Source organism: Motacilla alba, chromosome 4 (assembly GCF_015832195.1).
Source record: "Motacilla alba alba isolate MOTALB_02 chromosome 4, Motacilla_alba_V1.0_pri, whole genome shotgun sequence".
Taxonomy (NCBI): domain Eukaryota; kingdom Metazoa; phylum Chordata; class Aves; order Passeriformes; family Motacillidae; genus Motacilla; species Motacilla alba.
In genome coordinates this window covers 2,099,743-2,119,897 of record NC_052019.1, presented here as the reverse complement: position 1 = coordinate 2,119,897, position 20,155 = coordinate 2,099,743, and the positions used below count along the sequence as shown (strand labels likewise).

At 38.9% G+C, this 20,155-nt stretch overlaps 1 protein-coding gene across 1 annotated transcript in view; it reads right to left on the bottom strand.

Moving 5' to 3' along the window:
* Nucleotides 1–20,155, bottom strand: part of C4H20orf194 (chromosome 4 C20orf194 homolog) — a 68,477-nt gene that overhangs the window by 27,158 nt on the left and 21,164 nt on the right. The window contains 16 exon segments of the mRNA XM_038134624.1: nt 1,270–1,357; nt 2,178–2,228; nt 2,983–3,053; nt 3,505–3,616; nt 3,915–3,960; nt 4,424–4,468; nt 4,740–4,816; nt 5,248–5,335; nt 7,928–7,964; nt 8,735–8,816; nt 10,525–10,660; nt 12,086–12,141; nt 12,904–13,002; nt 14,098–14,175; nt 17,449–17,555; nt 19,201–19,297. Coding sequence (XP_037990552.1) covers nt 1,270–1,357; nt 2,178–2,228; nt 2,983–3,053; nt 3,505–3,616; nt 3,915–3,960; nt 4,424–4,468; nt 4,740–4,816; nt 5,248–5,335; nt 7,928–7,964; nt 8,735–8,816; nt 10,525–10,660; nt 12,086–12,141; nt 12,904–13,002; nt 14,098–14,175; nt 17,449–17,555; nt 19,201–19,297 — 1,270 coding nt within the window.

The window sequence follows — 20,155 nt, the reverse complement described above, 5'->3', positions numbered from 1 at the left end:
AACACTGAACTTCACCAAAAAAAAAAAACTCCAAAAAAATCTCAAAAATAATTATTTTTTTTTATTTCAAAAAAGGAAAAAATTGCTCTTTTGGGGGCAGACAGAGCCAGTTTTAACAAAGCCCCAAAAACTAAAAAAAAATCCAGAGTTCTCCAGTTATTTACTGAGTGAACAAGTGCCCACAGCAGTGCATTGCAAAACAGCTGAACATCACACTCTGCATTAACCTCTTCTCTTTGAAATCTGATCAATTAGAGCAAAAGCAGCTGCCCTTATGTGAGGGTTGCTGCTTAATTGCCTTGCACATCATTATTTATCCTCCACACTCCAGGGCAAAGACAATAAAGCTGAAGGTTCTCCTCTAAAGAGTGTCAGCACCAAGCACTTAATGTCAGATATTCAGCACCTCCTGCTGCACATCAGCACCGTGACAGCAGCACCTTCTCTGCAGAAAATATATCTAAAATATAAAAGTATTATGCTTTAGAAAGTATTTATTCATTCAAGGCACGAGGAGGGAGGGAAATCTAACAGCCCTATCAACTTGTTTTCAGTCTTATTCCTGGGAGATTCATGTTGTTTAAGTTCTTGAAGAAAAAGGCACCAAAAAAAAAAAGAGGGATGATCCAAGACTGCTGCCAGGGACTTTGAATCAAAAAGCTGGAACTGGATTGGATCTGAGAAGGACCAAGATCAGGCATTTTTTTGTGCCACAGTGAGCACCAGAGCTGACAAATTCTGAATTCCTGAGAGAAATGACAGTGGCAGAAAGCTGGAACATGTCAGCTCCAGGAGGAGGCTTTGAGAGGAATATTTGCCCTCTCCTCCTGAGCTGGGAGCCCACAGCACCTCTGCAAGGGCCAATCCTCCCAACCTCACGTTTGTAAGAGACAGGAAAGGCAGAAAACATCTGGCAGCTCATCTGTCAAGGACAGGAGGAGCCAGTGTGTGCATCTGTGAAGGTGAGCTGTGGGGAAAAGCTTCTCCCACCTGCCAGGTCTGCAAAGCCTCAGTGCCCAAAGCTCTGCAGGAATTCTCCTGCCAGGACTTTCAGGCAGAGGTTGGAGACAAAAAACCAGACATGGAATTAAACACAAGAGACTTGGAAAGGCAAATTGGAAGTTTAAGATGATGGCACAGTTCGGGTCACCAGAGTGTGAATCCCAGAACCTCTCTCCTGTTTAAAAACAAAACAAAAACCGCCAAAACAAGAAAAAACAAGCCCAAAAAATTTAAAAAAAAAAAACAAAAAACCCAACTACATCTCACCTTCTGCAGGCATGGCCTGTGGATTGCTGGAACAGATATAAACTCCATCACCCCCAGTGAGTAAAGTGCCCAGGAAAGATTTGTCCTCCTAAACAGGAAAAAACAAACAGCAACATCACAGACTGGATCAAGGACCAATCCAGGCAGGAACATGTTCTCCTGCTTTTCCTCCACTGAAAATATTTGATTTTCAAACAGCATCAGTCAAGAACTTTAAGAGTCTTATCATTTTGGATAAAATAAAATCCTTTTTATCCTGTATGGGGAAAGAGAGCAAGGCAAGAGGGTAATTTTTAAAAGCCTTCCCCCCACTTTGGTTTTGCCAGCAGCAATGAAGTTACAAGTTATTGTCACAACCACAAGGCTGAGCTTTTTGTTTTTAGTTTGTCCATCTACTGAGCTAAAAGTATATTACATGAAAATAAATCTATTTATAATGAACATTCCTGGGAACCACAAATTGCACCACAAATGTGAAACTCATGTGATTTAAGATGTTTCCAGATTCCAAACTCTTTTTTTTTTTCCTAGTGCTTACAGTGTTTTCCTTTAGACATTAGCATGCTAATTAAGTTAAAAGAAAGTTGCACCAAGTTTTAGGGGCTTTTGGAGACACACGAGCTCCATGAGTAATGTTTAGTGAGACTTCCATGAAATCAGAGTTTTATTAGGACTCTTTTTGCTCTTGGGTTTTATGATTCTTTGAAATAAAGAAACCCTCAAACTTTTACACACAATATATTATTTTGTAGGTCCAAGTTTGAAAAAGACAAGAGCAGAACAGGCAACTCTTGTAGAAGAGAAGTAACACACATAATAAAAAGGGAATCTGATAGTAGCTCAAGTTTTTCAAATATTGGTTCATCAAAGTGTCACTTCTTCAGTTGAACAAAATAATTTAATCTTACCTTCAATACTTGCTGTGCCTTTTCAGACAGTTTCACATCACTGTCTTCAACCTGCAGCCAGAAACAGCTTCCATTTGAATTGTGATTTATACAAATAAAGCAAGTCTAACTTTAAATGAAAAGCATTAAAGAAGTTTTGAGGCCAACAAGAACCTCAGGTACCACAGACAGAAAAAGCCCTGAGCCCAGAATGTTTTAAAAACAATTTTGTACTCTTAATACTGTGTTACCATGGGGCCAAAATAATTTATTACACCACATTCTCCCCATTAAATTGCTTTATAGACTAAAATATATAGGTAGAAAGCATGCAGCTTTATTTTTTATTACTGCTCAAGCATGCTCATGCCCAGCTTTGTTATATTCTTTGGAATTCTATCTCTCACACGGCGTAGTGCATCAGAGGTCTTGCATCAGACTTTGCTTTCTTTTGGGCTGATCTAAAATCAGCCCCACCAGAAACAGAATTTTCAAAAGTCACACTGTGCACTTTAAAAACAACCAGACCTTTAAAAAGATTTAAAAAAAAACTGATGAGGTGAAAATGAAATAATAAATAAATAAATAAATAAATAAATAAATTCTATTTAATAATTTTAATAATAATTATTTAATATTCCTGCTGTGCATTGAACCATCAGTTTAATTTCTCACTTCTGGTCCAAATCTAAAAAGCCAGGGTATGTTAATATTAGAACATTGTGTTTCAATGCTCAGGGTCCAGATTTTCCCTCAGCCATGCCCACTCCCAGAGCAGGTTTTGCCCTGGGGATGAGCTGAGCTGAGGCTCTGTGCTCTCACTCACCAGCCAGGAAGCAAATCTCGGGATAGCTGCAGTCAGGATAACGTGCCTGGAGTCTGGGTGGATGCTGCCATCTACAGGGAAGCCACGGGAAGCAAAGCAGTGGAATCAGGGAATTATGAAGGTTGGAAAAGACCTCCAAGATCACCAAATCCAACCTCTAACCTAATATCACCATGGCTACTAAACTTATACCACCCCCATGCTTCAGAATGCCCAGTATGTTACTGTTAAGACTTGAAATTTCTACAGTAAATATGAAAATCTTATTATTTTGAGGATTTCTGAGTGTTTAAATGAAGTTTTCACAGCAGATTAACTTCCAGTCCTCTTCTGCTCTGACATACACAGAGCTGCTACAGCGTTCCAAAGAAATCCTGATTTATTCTGGATTTTGCTCTTAGTGTTCCAAACCCACCAGGGTAACAGCAAAAACATCCACTGGGATTCCTTTGGCTTTCCCATCACAGCAAAGCCAACAGAAGGACAAGAGTGGAGTTGAATTTTAGAATTCAAACTGCTCACCTTTTTCTTTGACCTGTATTTGTGACGTCAGGAAGGACTCTGAAAACACAACAGATCCCAAGCATCCTCTTCCTGTGAGCAGGTCTGGAATGTCAAACACCATCATGGATGCCTGCAGTTGGAGGGAAGGGAAAGCAGAACTTGAAATATTTCCAATGAAAGAGCAAAATTTGTATTTTTCAAACATCCTAAACCACTATTTCTATATTGTGGTTAAAGCCTGAGATCATAAATCTGTGTTAATGCTTTATTCTGAATTTTGATTTCTTGTGAAACCTGGTCCAGCATCTGAAATCTCTCTCATCTCTCCCCTGGCACTTGTACTCACATAAAAATCTCAGTATGCCCCAGAAAAACAGACCCTTGAGCTCTATTTTCGAATTACATAAATAAATATTATTATTTCTTACCGTTTTGATCAAACTCAGGCTATCCTCATTATCTAATGGAGTGATTCTAGAACAACAATGACAAATAAATATTTCAAAGTTAGATCATCTTTCTGTGACTCCACAGCCGCCAAAAAAAGCTGTTTTATTTTAAAATAAACACTTATTTGTGCAGGTCATTTCAGTCAATTAGTGTGGGGATTAAATAAGCAGAAATCTGTGATATCAACTCAGTTAAAAGCATTTTAAAAGGAAACTCTTAATGAGCTCATGCTGCTTCTACTCATTAACAGTCCATAAAAATTAGTCTGCCCAACTGCTTTTTATTCCTTTTAATGTCTTTAAAATTCCACAGAATTACAGATATGAAATCACTGAACTGCCTCATACACAAAAGCATTTAGCACATCTTGTGTGAAATATTCAAACACAAGGGGTTTTTGCAGGAGTTCCAAGAGGAGAAAAATTTATTTCTTAGTGTATGAAAAGCACTAATTAATAACAAGGAGTTGTAAGGTAGTGATACAAACCTGCCATGGTTGTTCACAGCCTGGATTTGAAAAGCAATTTTGGAGCTGTAGAACAGAAATTGTACAGGTGAAATGTGTGGTTTATATTTTTTAATGGAAAAAATAAGCAGGAATAGACTTAAAGTAAAATAAATTATTAAGAAAACTGGAAAATGGAATTATTATAATGATTTTTAAAAGCTGAATGTATTATGAAGTCTTGAAATCTAGCAGTCAGTCAAGTTCAGTTTAAAATTAATATTTTTCAGTTTACAAATGATATTTTTTTCCCCCCAAAGAAGCCAAATGAGCAATGAGTAACTCTGGAAATACACACCGTAAAGCAGATTTCAGCTGTGCTAAGCCAAGGGTGTCCAACACAGACAGCAGCACCTGCTCTGCCACCTCCTTTGCCTGAAAAAAGGAAATAAAAATTAAAACATCCTTTCCCATCCTTCCAAATCCCAGCAGCTCCAGGAGCACCCTAAGACCAACAAGAGACACTAAACAGTAACACACTGATGCACCAGGCTAAAATTTGTTCTTTCACAGATCTCATTTTCCTTGCTATGAGGTCAGGAAAATTCAGGAGAAGATGGAAAACCAACTGGAGATGGGTAAAATTAGACACACTCTGAAATCTCTCTTTTGTTTTATTTTTTTTTAAACAGAATTCAGAGCCTGTTTGGAGGCCAGGACATGAACCTCGTGTTATTCCATTGAGCGAAACACAGGAATTCTTTTGGTTTTCTTTTTGGTTTGCACGTAAATCTCATACTGCAAGCAATCCAAATCAACAATTACAGAGAGAGAACAATTAAATTTCATTTACCAACTTCATTTACCTTGGATTCAGTGGAAGTTTTAGCATAGCACTCAATGCCAGCAAGCACAGCCTCTACAACAGCAGAATATATTTGCGACAACAGCGTACTGAAGAGAAATACAAACACAACATTTACTGGACAGGCAGAGTTTTCTTCCTCCTCTCTTTAAAGGAGCAGTTTTTCCTCTCATTGCACAACTCCTTTAATAATAAGGAAGGGGTCTTTGTTGGAATAAGTGAAGTAGTTTTATAGTTCAGCTTTCTGTTTAAGAAAATTAAATTAGAGCGAGGAAATTGCTCGAATTACAGGATATTTTAGGGAAATAACTCTTGATATAAATGGATCTGGTGCTTTTGTTAGGAATAAAAAAAATCTGTTTTACTGTTGCCTTTTGCTGCAGTTGGGTTTAAGAATCACATCCTAAATGCAGGGCCTGGAGTGACAGAGGAAACAGCTTCACATTGACAGGGGGAGGGATAGATGGGATCCTGGGAGGGAATTGCTCCCTGTGAGGGTGGGGAGGCCCTGGGATGGAATTCCCAGAGAAGCTGTGGCTGCCCCTGGACACCTGGAAGTGTCCAAGGCTGCTTGGAAGTGTCCAAGGCCTTGGAGCCACTTGGGATAGTGGAAGGTGTCCCTGCTGTCCCTCCCTCTCCTGGCAGAATATTAGAATGAAATGATCTTTAAGGATCTTTTTCCAACACAAACAATTCCACAATTCCATGAAATCTCCATCCCAGCTCAGTCCAATTCCCTTCTTAAAAAGGGACTGAGAAAACTGGACAGAAATAAACCAAATTCTGGTGAAGCCAGGAGTGACTTCCAGCTATTGACACATTTACAGCTCCAGAACCACTGGGGGAAAACCCACGTGCGCCCAACCAAGGAACACCAGCCTCTGTTTTCCTGCTAAATTCCAATAAAAAGATGAGCAGAACAATAGAATTCCTCCATAAATGTTAAGTTTTCTCATTACTCACTGCCAATATTGAGGGAGGGAAGAGGAAAGAGAAGGATACAGCCTTTAAGCCAATGCAAAGCATTCCTGAAGGATGGAAAAAAAGCATCTGAAGATCCCAAACTTGGAGGAACCTCAAAATGCACCAAAGCTTGTCTTGGATCATCCCCAACAGCAGCAAGTGATTTTAAAATTCAGCTTTCTCACTATGTTTTCAGGTTTCTGGATTGGAATTTCCTGTGCTTTCATATGCACTTAGCATGTTTGCACTGCATTAAAGCAATGTAATTCCTTTATACTGTAATTCTTCCAGTCTTTGTAACCATTCATATTTTCCCTCAAATTTATACATTTTTGTAAGAAAACACCTCAGTGAGGTGTCCTTTGTCTTATTCCTTTTCCCATTTTAACATTTTAAAGCTAGTAGTGAGAAAAAAAAATCACAGGATTTCTTTTGTGTTGCTTTTGAAGCATTTTCTTAAAATAAGAATAAAACCACAAAATTTATCCCAGTTTATCATTCCATTTACAGAGTTGGTTTATGCACTCCAGGCAATCAGCACAGGCAAATTTGGAATGAACAGTGTTCATAAAATACTTTTTATTTCGTTTTATATAAAATACTGACAACCGTAAGAAGCAGGACACAACTGCAAACTAAGCTGAAAATCATGAGTTCAGGTTTGTCAAAAAAAGCCAATTACACTACTGTTGTTGAAATTAGGTTATTTGAACCAATACAGGGATGCTTCTAAGATATTATTTTTTAATTACTGCCTTTATCAACCCCTGCTTTGTTCAGAGCTCCTCTACTCATCTTGATTAAAATGTATTTAGTACAAAGGATTTTTGAAGGAGGACAAAAAATGTTTGAGCAAGGAAAAAAACACCTGTTGGAGTTCATGTTTCTCTAAAAAAAAAAGGAAAATCTGCTGCTCAGTGCAGTAATTCCATTTTTATGTCTCACAATTACCAAGAGTCATCAGTATTTAGTGTGACAGTACTGACACATCTTTAATATTTTTAATATCCTGCTACCAGGTCATGCAGCTTTGCAGAAGCAAAAACAGGCTCCTAAAATGATCCCAACTAATAAGGAGGACAAAAATCTCAAAGGAAAAGTTTAGTTTATCAGGAGAGAGGGCAGGACCAAAGCAGATTTTCTACTGTGTTCTCCAAGCTGGACAGGGATCTACAACGTGCACAGGAAGTGGACATCAACATGGATAAACAAAGTGAGATTTTGAGAAGGTTAAAATGTGCAGAAGCTTTGCAGCTTCCCAAATTTTAGGAAAAATTAAGTTTGATCTAATTTGAACACAGTGAATTTCTTCACAAGTTTGAGTGTTCCCTGTTGGCATTTTCACTGAGCATCAGAAATCTTCCACATTGTTAATGAAACTGGTCCAAAAATTACTTTTTCTTTTATCTGTACAAGATGCTATAGTGTGAGAGACTTTTCCCCCTTGGTTTACATAAAGTATCTTTAAAAATTATTCAAGATTATTTTTTTATTACAATTTGAGCAAAATTTACTAATATTTCCTTTCCTAACAACTCCTCATGTACCCACTGAAACTCCCCAGAAGCATTTTGCCTTTGCAACCTTGTCCCATGCACATTATTCTGAATAAAAACGTCCTTGCAAATGCCAACAGCCACTAAAAGCAGATTTCACCTACTGCCACGAGGTAGAAGGAGAGAAGAGTTAAGGAATAATATAAAAAATTGGCAGCTTACACTTGCTCAGCTTGCTTGTGTATCTCATTGTCATTTCCTGTATTAAAACAAAAATAATAACAACAAAAGGTTTGGTTTTAAGCACTCTGAGAACATTGCTGCTGCACATCTTACATGGAATTTATTCAGTATTTTATGCTACTATGGCAAACACAGGCTGTAATTCCAATTCTCCAACCACCCTCTCTTCAGCTGTATTTATATTATATTTTTATCTATTATTTTATATATATATATGTAATATATATATATAATATATATATATAGTGGTATTGTTATTGTTACTGTTATTGCTGTTATTATAATAATTATTATTATAATATATTTCAAGATAACCCTAAGGACTGACTTTATCCATAGACTCTTCCAGCCATTTAAAATACATAAGAAAATGGTTTTTAAAATTTTTACATGGCTTTTTTTTTATTTGGGAATACAGCTACTGTAACTCATTACACTGAGGATAAAAGACAGAAGCAAAAGAGTTTCTTACATCCTTCTAAAAATCCTTATTTACTTGACAGCTCCCAGTTTGAATTATGTATTTTGGAGACTGTTTTTTTATAAATCCACATGGAACATGGACTTAAATATTTGTTTTATACTTTAAAAAGTGTCTGCACAACTGAGATCTCACGGATTTTATGTTCAAAACTCAGATCTGACAGATTTTACCCACAAAATCTGCAATGATTTCATGCACTGGCTACAGAATCTACCACTCAGAAAGGAAGCAAAGCCTTTAATTGCTACAAATTTTTATGGAATCAGAGGTAATAATTGCCTTGGTGTATTTAATGCACTCACCCAGGAAAGGAATGTGAGTGGCTCCAAAAAAATAGGTCCTTGAACAAGCCAGAGGTCCCTTTGGAGATACACACTGCACTACCTAGCAGTCAGTAGTAATGAGATACAAAAGACATCAGTAAAACAAATTGGTGCAATAATTAACAATTAACTACGTTCCCCTTAAGTCTTCTAAGCACTGACAGACTACAGAAGTTTACAACACAGAACTGGATTGTGAAAAAGCAACTTACGTTTTCAAAGGTCTATTTCACTTTTGACTTGACCTGAATGGTTGAAAGACTTTGGAAAGGAGATGAGCTCTGACTTGTGTTTTCAATTTCCTATGTCAACTGCTCTTTTCATGAAGAGGAAAGTGGGTCAGGTTCCCATAACTACGCTGGCACTTGGTCTTATTTACTATTTTCATGACACCCTATTAAAACAGTATCACCTGTACCTGTAAATAAACCACCTTTTTAAGAACAGCATCAGAATCCGAGGACAACAGATGGAGCAAGTACATCACAATGACACGGTACTTGCATTTTCAAAGGTAGCAAATGGCATCTTATTGTTAACAAGGGAAGGAAAGACAGAATTGAAAGTGTTTTCACACAGAAATAGTGTTAAGAGCAGCAAATGGAGGATGAGATTTCACCAAGATGCAAAACCACTCTTTTCTCGGGCTCTGCACACGTGATTCGTGCCCAGAAGCCCCACGTCCATCCATCCCTGAGGCAGCTGCACATGAAATGTTGACAAGCTCATCAACTCATGGCCTCACTCATGCTCTCACTCCAGCATGGCCACATCCACCTGCTCAGGGCTCACACCACTCCCAGAGCCCCTGGAGGCAGCAGGGAGCTCTCTCCACACTCTACCTCTCTCCTCCTTCGCTGCCAAGTTGCCTTCTGGAGCCACCCAGGCCCTCCAGCCAGAGGATCCCAAATCCCTGGGGTGGTGGTGTGGACCTCAGCACATGTTTAACAACCCAGCTTTTACTGGGAAATGGAAACAAGTTAATCATGTTCAACATCCCAACTTTTACTGGGAAATGGAAACAAGTTAATCACGTTTAACAACCCAGCTTTTACTTGGAAATGTAAAAGTAAAAGCACAAGCTTAACAAAACAAGTAAAAGCACGTTTAACAACCCAGCTTTTACTGGGAAATGGAAACAAGTTAATTATGTTTAACAACCCAGCTTTTACTGGGAAATGGAAACAAGTTAATCACGTTTAACCACCCAGCTTTTACTTGGAAATGGAAACAAGTTAATCTTTGTAACTTCAGCAGAACAGTCCTGGAATTTTAGGAAAGGTTTTTCAGAGTTGTGTCAATAGTTGTTGAAGCACACACTGGAATTTGAATATGTGGTGGTGTCCCAGGTTTATTCACAAAGATATTATCCAAAAAATGTGGCTTTTTGGTTTTTTTTTTTTTAAGAAATGGCTAAATAAATGTGATTAAAATAGAATCTGCGTGTCACAGTTAAGTGTGTCACAGAAGGTTTTCACTTGGTGGCCAGAACACAAACAGCATTTCCCTCTCCCCCACCCACTTACAGCAAAAGTTGTCTTTTTCCAGGGAATAGATTATTTGAACTCATTCAGCAGTCCCTGATTAAGAATCCAGTATGATTTCACTTGGAAAGAGCAAGAAAAATCACATTTGTTCCTTAAGCTGATGGATTGCTAAGGTGCTTTATGTTAAGAAGAACTAGCCGTTTAACTCATGAAAGCACAAAAAATATACAAAGAAAAAGAAAATATACTTCAAAATCTCAGATAACTTCTCCAAAGCTTTACCATATGCTTGGCAGTGCTTCCACCAAGGCCAGTGTTTCGGACCAGATGCCCTTCAGATGGAAAATTAAAGTTCCCAGTGTTCAAGTTTTCCTTTGTGGAGTGGCTGCCGAACAGGACGAAGGGCTGACGGCTCGGGCTGAGGAGGAGAGAGGAAATCAACAGCAAAATACTTGCAGGAAGTTTACAACCAACAAACAAAATCAAAGCTTTCAACTGCTAAATTTCTCACTATAATAATAAAAAATTACTAAAGCTGCACGAAGCTTCACAGGGAAATGAGCAAGCTCAAAAGAAAAAAGCTACTTGCATTTATAAAATGAAAATGTCTTTCATATACAATGAACTTATCTCAAGGTTGTTCCCAAATGCTCTTAGAAGATTCTTTTATCTTAAACTGCCTTGAAAAGCTGCTCAGTTTAAAACTCACCTTCTTGAAAAGCCCTGAAATGACCATGTTGGAAACAAACAAAACTATTTTGTGTCACTGTCATATTTTCTGAAAAATCCCCTTGCCCAGGATTTCTCTACTGGGAAGCTGAGAAGCCTCAGAGAAAAAGGAAAACAATAATTATCTGATTTGCTTCTCCTGTGTTTTGCTGCTTTGGAATGTGGTTGGAGATTGTTCATCCAACAGGTGAGTTGTTTTCACTCTTTGGCCAATTATGGCCAAGCTGTGTCAGGATTCTGAAGAGAGTCAGGAGTTTTCATTATTATCTTTTTAGCCTTCTGTCTTTATCCTTTCTCTACTCTTTAGTAAAGTTTAGTTTAGTATTCTTTAATATAATATAGATCATAAAATAATAAATTAGCCTTCTGAGAACATGGAGTCAGATTCATCATTCCTCCCTACAATGGGGGTCTCAGAAAACATCATGATTTTGGGTTTAGTTCTGGCTTTGGGCCCAAGACTCAGCTGGAGAGGACAAAGATTTTCTTTTCTCCAATGCAATGCAAACACCAGAGGATGCTGCCAGAAACAAAGGGCATTAAACTCCACTGGTTTACTCCAAATACAGGAGAATGTGCAGAGAGATTGAATTAGCTAAACAAACCTTGATTAGCTCGCAACAGCAGAACGTGGATTTTGCAACAGAACCTTCAGCTAAACAACAACTATTGGTTAAAAGTCTCTCACAGAATCACAGGATGGTTTGGGTTGGAAAGGACCTTAAAATCATCTCATTCCAACCCCTGCCATGGGCAAGGACACCTTCCACTATCCCAGGTTTTTCCAAGCCCCATCCAACCTTTTCCAGGAATGGAACAAGGAAGGAGCTGATCAAAATGAACAAAATTTCATGGGATAGGTAAGAATTACAGCATTAAACCCAGGGAAAATTCAGCTTATCCTTCCTGGAGAGGAAGGAACTTTGCACAGGCTTCTTCCAGTATGAGATTTGATCTACTGAGATGATATCAAAAAAGAATTTTAAACATTATGGCATCAGGAATATGGAAATAAAATATTGAGGTACTAGTGACACCAGAGGGAGTAGTAGTAGTAATAATAATAATAATAATAATAATAATAATAATAATAATAATAATAAGTAATAATTACCTGTTATCTGTTATATGGCTTGAGATCATGCCATGGCTGAAATAACTTCTGAAGGGCTGTGAAGAATTGATAACAAAAATTATTAAGTACATGAACAGAAGTGTGAAATATCCTATCATTAATTAAACCTGAATTATCCTTCTCAGAAAGAAACTCCTGAGCCCTGAAAAAATACTTCCAACCTTCACAAATAAACCCAAACACCACTAAGGCTCTCATATCATTAAATGATTACATGATTTAGGTTGGAGGGGAACTTAAAGCCCATTTAGTTCCAACCCCCTGCCATGGGCAGGGACACCTTCCACCATCCCAGAGGAAGCAACAAAATGCTTCAAAAGAGCATCAAAAGGCTTCAAAATGCATCAAAATGTGTCCAAAAAGCAACAAAATGCATCCAAAAAGCAACAAAATGCATCCAAAAAGCAACAGCCACCCCCAGAAATGCTGTGCTGTTTTCTCCCATGCTCTGTGCTACCCCCTCAGTTATGTTTGAGGTTTGAGATGTGCAAATTCAACTTGTTAAGCCCTGAACAAACCAGATTCCATCCAAATGCAAGTTAATCTACCTACAAATATCTCCTGTGCAGATACAAATTGAATTATCAGTGAGCAAACACTTGACTGAATTACCCCTGCAGTCCTAAGCCATCATACCATGGATTTTTAAGGTGGGTGGTGACTTTAAAAATTCAAATTATGTGTTTTTAACCCTCAAACATGAAAAGTGAGATGGGATAGGGGAAAAAACCCCCAAATTAATGCTGAATAATTATTCCTTCTGCATGGATACTCGAGGATTGCTGAAGCAGGCCTACCTCCCCAGCCTGAGATTCTGAGAGTTCCAGGATGAAGGGAATTTCAGTGTCAAAATTAGCAAAAAAGTTGGTCCACTGGTGTTCAAAAATCATTAAATCCTAAAAAGAAAATATTTGACATTACTTCAAGAGAAATGAAGGCAAAGGTGACATTTCACTGGAATACAGACTGCCCAATGAAACAAAAAACTCAGGAAAATAAATATATTTTAGAAGATAAGGACATCCTGCTGGATTTCAGGGTGTCCTTTTGTGGGTGTGTGGTTTGTGTTTATTGTTTTCAGAAAATTTAAGTCAATTTAACAACAAATTTCAGGTTGAAAACTTCAAATTATAATAAACATGTCTGCTCAGAGTGTAGGACAAGCCCCAAACATTAATCTCACTTCCACACAGAGAGGGGAAGTGAAATATCAGAGTGTGATTACTTAGACTGAGAGCCTTGTAAAAACTCTATGATATTTTAATTTTCATGACAGCAGTTGATTGAACACCCAAATTGGTGTGAGCTACCAATGTTTTATTAATAAAGGATAATTACTGTTGAATTTTGTACATATTAAACTGCCATCAAGCTAGAGAGAGATTAAAAATTCACATATACCAAGAATTATAAAATATATTTACTATTAAAGTAGAAATACTAATCAATGTTTAATTATAATTACAAATACTAATATTTCTACAATGCTTTCTCCTCTAGCACTGAGATCAGAGCATGGCATTCATGTGAGAATCCCTCCCCTCGGTTTGTATTTCCCAAAGCATCAGGGCAGCCACTGAGTGTCACTGTTCCCCACTTAAAGGAGCTACAAAACATCTGAAAATTTTTTTTTTTTTCTCTCCTGGAAGAATGGTTGTGTGTTAAAGGGGATTTTTGAACCCTCCTCGCTGCAAAAGGAGGATTAACACACAAAACCACAGCAACTTCATGTATTTTGTACATGGTTTAATGGCATGAAGGAAAGTTTTTAGGAGATTTGCAGACAAAGCAATAAATTCAAGGAGAGCAAGTTATTTTAGTGTTTTGCAGAGTTTGTGGTAGATTTAAGGAATGAGAGGACTCCCTGCAAGCAACAGCAGGCAGAGCCTGTAAATTAAGTTCATAAACTTAATTAAAACCAAACAGAATCAAACTTTTACTCTGTGCTTACACCAAGCAGGAGCTGAGGCTGAACACTTCACCTGCATTACCTCAAAAAGCAAATCCTCTAAGGACACAGGATCCATTTTGCTGTAGGTCTTCCATAAATCAGCACTGACATCCATTAACTGAAAGAGATTTTAAACACATTTCTGTGAAAAACACCACAAAGAAGGCCACAGATGGAGGTTAAAGATGAGACAGAAGTAGGGAACACTGCCCTCTCTAACAGTGCTCCTTAACTCGGATTTCACAAATATTTCCACTCTGATTTCACAAATATTTTCACTCTGTTACAAAAGACCTGACCAGTGAGGGTCTGAACTCTGTGCAAAGCTTTCTCTGCATCCTCCAAACAATAATTTCTTTTCTTTTTTTTTTTTCAATTTAATAGCAAAGAACTGCATGAACTGGTGCGGGCAAAAGGGCAAGATGAGTTTTCTGAGTTAAGGCAGCCAAGAGCCAATTCCAGGATTAGTCATCCTGACCAGCAGCCAATACTTGCTCCAAGCTGATGTAAATTTAGGCTAAGACAGTTTAACTTTGCAATACTTTCTTCCAAGCAGCAGGATGATGCATATGGAGAATAATATTTAAAAATATCTTCTTAAGCGATATTGGTATCTGAATGATTCTGCATTTTCAGGGCTCTCCATCACCCACTCTGTTAGAAATGCAACACTGGCTGGAATTTTCTTAACCCATTGCTTTACAGGTATTCATAATAATGATTTCCCAGACCTCACTTCCATTCCACTCCTATAAATACAGGAATTTTTCTAAATGACAGCATCATGAACAACTCTGATTTCTGCAGTAAAAGAGCAACCGCCTTTAAAAGATTGGGAAAATCCTGAATTATCATCCTTCAATTATGCCATAGGTAATAATGATTTCCCAGACCTGACTTCCATTCCATTCCTATAAATACAGGAATTTTTCTAAATTTCAGCTTCTTGAACAACTCTGATTTCTCCAGCAAAGGAGCAACTGCCTTTAAAAGACTGGCAAAAATCCTGAATTATCATCCTTCAATTATGCCATAGGTAATAATGATTTCCCAGACCTTACTTCTCTTCCATTCCTATAAATACAGGAATTTTTCTAAATGACAGCATCATGAACAACTCTGATTTCTCCAGCAAAAGAGCAACTGCCTTTAAAAGACTGGGAAAATCCTGAATTATCATCCTTCAATTATGCTATGGCAAATAATGATTTCCCAGACCTCACTTCCATTCCATTCCTATAAATACAGGAATTTTTCTAAATGACAGCATCATGAACAACTCTGATTTCTGCAGTAAAAGAGCAACTGCCTTTAAAAGACTGGGAAAATCCTGAATTATCATCCTTCAATTATATTCCACTCTAAGAGAACACACAGCACAGGGAAAATGTCAGAGGGAAAGTCTGAGCTAAAAACGCACCAAAAACCTCCCCTTTTAATAATGGCAAAAGAATTAATTTATAGATGATTTACAGTGATCCCAAATGCACTTCCAGCCTGGTTTCTCCCCCCTCAGTGACACAGAACCACACAGACACGTACAAAGTCAAGAATGTCACTTCCCATTTGAAATCCCCTCATGATTTCAAGGAGGAAGCAAACAAGAACTCCAGCTGGAGCTGGCTGGACTGCCAGAGCCAACATGACTGCTCTCAAAAAGGAGCCCAAGAATTTTCCCTGCTCCTTTTGAAGCACTCAGGAGTGTTTGGGGACAGTGTCAGCTCCCTGGATCACACAGGAGAGGTTCTGTCTGTGCCACCCTGTCTGAATGTTTTTTTCAGAGCCTCTACAGATTTGTGAAATTAATTGGGGTAATTAAAGGGCAGTTAAAGACCCACCAGCTCCTGAACTGCCAGTGAAATTTTCACTGACTCATTTCAGACATGAAGAAAGGTGATTGATTGCCCACCCCAAAGATCTGTTTGCACTCTGTGCTTAATGCTTTGGGCAGGTTCACATCACAAGATGAAAAAAAAACCCTGAAAAAAACCCTGAAAAAAGCTTAAAATTTTCCACCCAGTCACAAGAGAACAGTGCTCAGAAAGGCACAGCAATTCACAGGGCATATTTCTGAGCAAGCGTGTACAATTATAGATATGATGAGACTTTAAAAATGGCACTATTAATTCTCTGGGGGTTTTCCAGCTATCAGGAGTTAGACAAAAGCCCATTGTGGCTGTAAAAATGGAGGAGTGATAAGAAAAATGGAACATCTGCATCGCTGTGGCAGAGATTCAAAAAATGAAAGCAAAGAAGCTTCAAACAAGCACAGAAATGCAAAGCTGTCATCTGAAAATGCTGTTCAGAGCATCATTAATAAATGGGCAAATCAACAACACAAGTTGCTCAGAGTGGAACAGCAAACCATTATTAAATATAGGAGCAATTAAATCCTGAGTGTTGCCCTACTGAGCAGGGTATGATGACCCATGAATGTACAATGCCACTGAGAGAAGGGGATGCATCTCTTCAGTCAAAACAAGTGACCCAATAAATTTTTCTTATTTTCTGAGCTCATCTTAAGGTGTTCATCATTAACCAACTCCTCCTGCTCTGCTCTTGAAGATCTAGAACCCATCTAAAAAATGAGGGGGAAAAAAAATTGGTTATTGGTAGAGATGGCTCAAGAAGGAATGAAAGGGGAAAGGAAAGGGGGGGGAAAAGGAAAGGGGGGGGAAAAGGAAAGGGGGGGGGAAAGGAAAGGGGGGGGGAAAGGAAAGGGGGGGGGAAAGGAAAGGGGGGGGGAAAGGAAAGGGGGGGGAAAAGGAAAGGGGGGGGAAAAGGAAAGGGGGGGGAAAAGGAAAGGGGGGGGAAAAGGAAAGGGGGGGGAAAGGAAAGGGGGGGGGAAAGGAAAGGGGGGGGGAAAGGAAAGGGGGGGGGAAAAGGAAAGGGGGGGGGAAAGGAAAGGGGGGGGAAAGGAAAGGGGGGGGGAAAGGAAAGGGGGGGGGAAAGGAAAGGGGGGGGGAAAAGGAAAGGGGGGGGGAAAGGAAAGGGGGGGGAAAGGAAAGGGGGGGGAAAGGAAAGGGGGGGAAAAGAAAAGGGGGGGGAAAAGGAAAGGGGAGGAAAAGGAAAGGGGAGGAAAAGGAAAGGAAGAAAGATAAAGGAAAAAGGAAAGGAAAAGAGTTCTAAATCACAGCAGAGGCCTGGAGAGAATGTTCAAATAATGGTTTATCCAGGAAAAAGTGCTGTGCAGCCTAGAACAGAACCTCAGCCACAGCACAGGCTCTCCATCCTGCAACAGTTTTACAAGATCCCAAAAACCTCCATCCAATTTAGCAGCTCACTTAAGCAGTGAGTCAGGACCAGATCATCTCCAAAAGTGCTTTCTAAACAAAATAACTTCATGAGTAAGTTCTGCTTCAGGCAGGAAACGACCAAGGGAAGCACTCACTTCATATTTCATGGTGAAGAAGCCGTCACCCCCGATCCCCTCGAGCGCGAAGGCCTGGACGATCGGCCACTTCTCCACGATGAACATGTCAAATATCTGCAGGTGGCCTGCAAAGCAAGCACAGCAACATTCCCTCACAAATCCTGGCATTTCAGCTCTCCCTGACTTCTTGGGATTCACAGATTCAGTTGTAGAAAAATCACATTTTTGTACAACCAAAAATCTTGAAGTGAAAAATATTTTTCGTGCAGACGGCAATTTCAGAAGCTCCTCTGCACCCTAAATTTTGTCCCTTTTTCCTCAGGATATTCCACAGCTCCTTCAAAACTTTATTATATGCTGATTAACAATCAAATTCAAGATAATAAACAGGGAGCTTTGCTTACTCCAGTTCATCAAATACTCAGCCTGAAGTAAATACTGAAATACAACATCACAGAATCCCAGAATGCTTTGGATGGGAAAGGACCTTAAAGTCCATCCCATTTTCCCCCTGCCGTGGGCAGGGACACCTTCCACTGTCCCAGGGTGCTCCAAGCCCTGTCCAACCTGGCCTGGGACACTTCCAGGGATCCAGGGGCAGCCACAGCTTCTCTGGGCACCCTGTGCCAGGGCCTCACCACCCTCACAGGGAGGAATTTCTTCCATCATCCCCATTTAATCAGAATTTTAAGTTGAGGGAGATTAAAACTTCCTCCTGGCACATTCATTAATGACTTTTCAGGCAGTCAGAGCATATCAGCCTTCCCTAAAGGAAGCAATAAAGAATTAGGAATAAAAAAAGAACGCAAGATTACACTGCTGAGGCTCAAGGCTGGCTCCAGATCCCAACAGGAAGTCATGCAGGGCAGTTTTTTTTCAGTTCTAAAAAAGGAAACTTGCATAAAGAAATGTTTATTCTCCCCTTCCATAAAGAAGGATTTATCTGGAGCTCCCATGGGAACAGAGAAGTTCTGTAGCAGCTCAAGACACTGCTCTGAATGCAAATCATTTCTCTGCCTCACGCTGGGAGCATTCGCTCCCCAAATGAACTCTGAGCGCTTCCAGCTCTCAGAAAGAAATTCAACTATGAAGGGAAAAGATGCTAAAAGGAAACTAATGACTTCCTAATCCTTATTTCTCTCCTAAGGCAAAGAAATCTTCATTCCCTGAAGCTGCAGGGTGCAAAAACACTTTCACTCTGTGCTGGAATTCTAGATGCTGAGAATTTTAAACTTTCTGTTTTGAAAAGCACAGACCCACAAGAGAATACTTTATTTAACCTAAGGCTGTGGAGAAGGCTTCCAAAATTGATTGACAGCACTAAGATTATAAGTGTGTAATTTGAATAAGAGTGTGTGATATCACAGAGTAGAAAACTTGAAGTTTTAAAATATAATAATACATATAAAGCTATGTAAGAAGTTTTAAAGTAGCAGCCAGTTGTTCTTCCTTACTTTCTTCTTCATGAGTTAAGCAATATTTTGCAAATAGACAAAAAAAGTCCACATTGGGGGACACGGAAGATTAATAAAATAAAAATAATTTAAATATCACTTCTTAATTAGATTGTTTAACCTTAAAGGATCTTGTAAAGAAAGATAGTTAGCCATTTTATACCTTGTCAGTAAAAGACTACAGAACTCACTGCTTATGAAACTGTAACATAATTTTTTTTACAAATCCAAAAAACAAAAAACAAAAACACAAAACAAAAACAAAACAAAAAGAAAACATACAAAAACCAACAGGTCTGAGCATCAGCCACCCTACCTTGGCAGCTGTAGGGGATCCCGATGCGGCTGCAATCCCTGACCATGTCCACAAAGCTGGAAATCTTGAATTCCTCTGCAGCTTCTTCATCTTCATACTGAAAGAAGCCATTTCAAATCAAATCGGATTAGGCATGCCCTGATTTGATTGGCAGGAAAGAGAAGATGCAGCATTCAAAGCACTAAAATATCACCTACAGCCTCCAGAAGCTCAAGCACCCATTTTTGGGAGGTGCTTTGGGATTTTGGAAATCCCATCATGGCAAGGATGTACTCAAGCCAATGGAAAATTGAAAAAAAAAATCAGACTTCAAAGCAAGGTTTTTAATCATGACATATGAAGACATAATTATAGACTTTATTTTCAGTGAAGTCTTTCAACATCCAGATTTGAAAGATAAAAGTAATTGTGAGGATACCAACTGATGTGCCACCAAAAACGTGCCACTGAGGGGGAAAAAATTAAAATACTGTATTACCAGCTAAACAACACTAAATAAGGAAAATCAACAACAGAATAAGCCCCAGGTCACAGATTAGGGAAGGAGAACCAGTTTTGGTCTGAGGGAGAGGCGAACTGCAAGAAAAGAAGGAGGCAAGAAGAGGAGAAACCCTCATGCAACACTGTCTGAAGACTTCAGCAGACTGAAGAGCAAATATCCTGACTCAGAAAAGCATAAAAGCCAGACTGAAGAGGCAAATCACACTAAAGTCATCTTTATAGCAGAACACAAAGCTGCAAACACACTGACTTGGGCCTGAAAAGCAGTTCAGCAGCAAGTCTGGAACCAACAGGTTTAGCCCTGCTGGTTTCTTCAAGAGCCACTTGTTTTCTGGAGCAAGATCAGAAGGCAGAGGTGGTTTGCCTATGCTATTTTATTTTATTTTATTTTTATGTGCAGTGCTCTGAGCTTCTTATCAAGGCAAATGACATGATTATGAACTTCTTGAGAGCT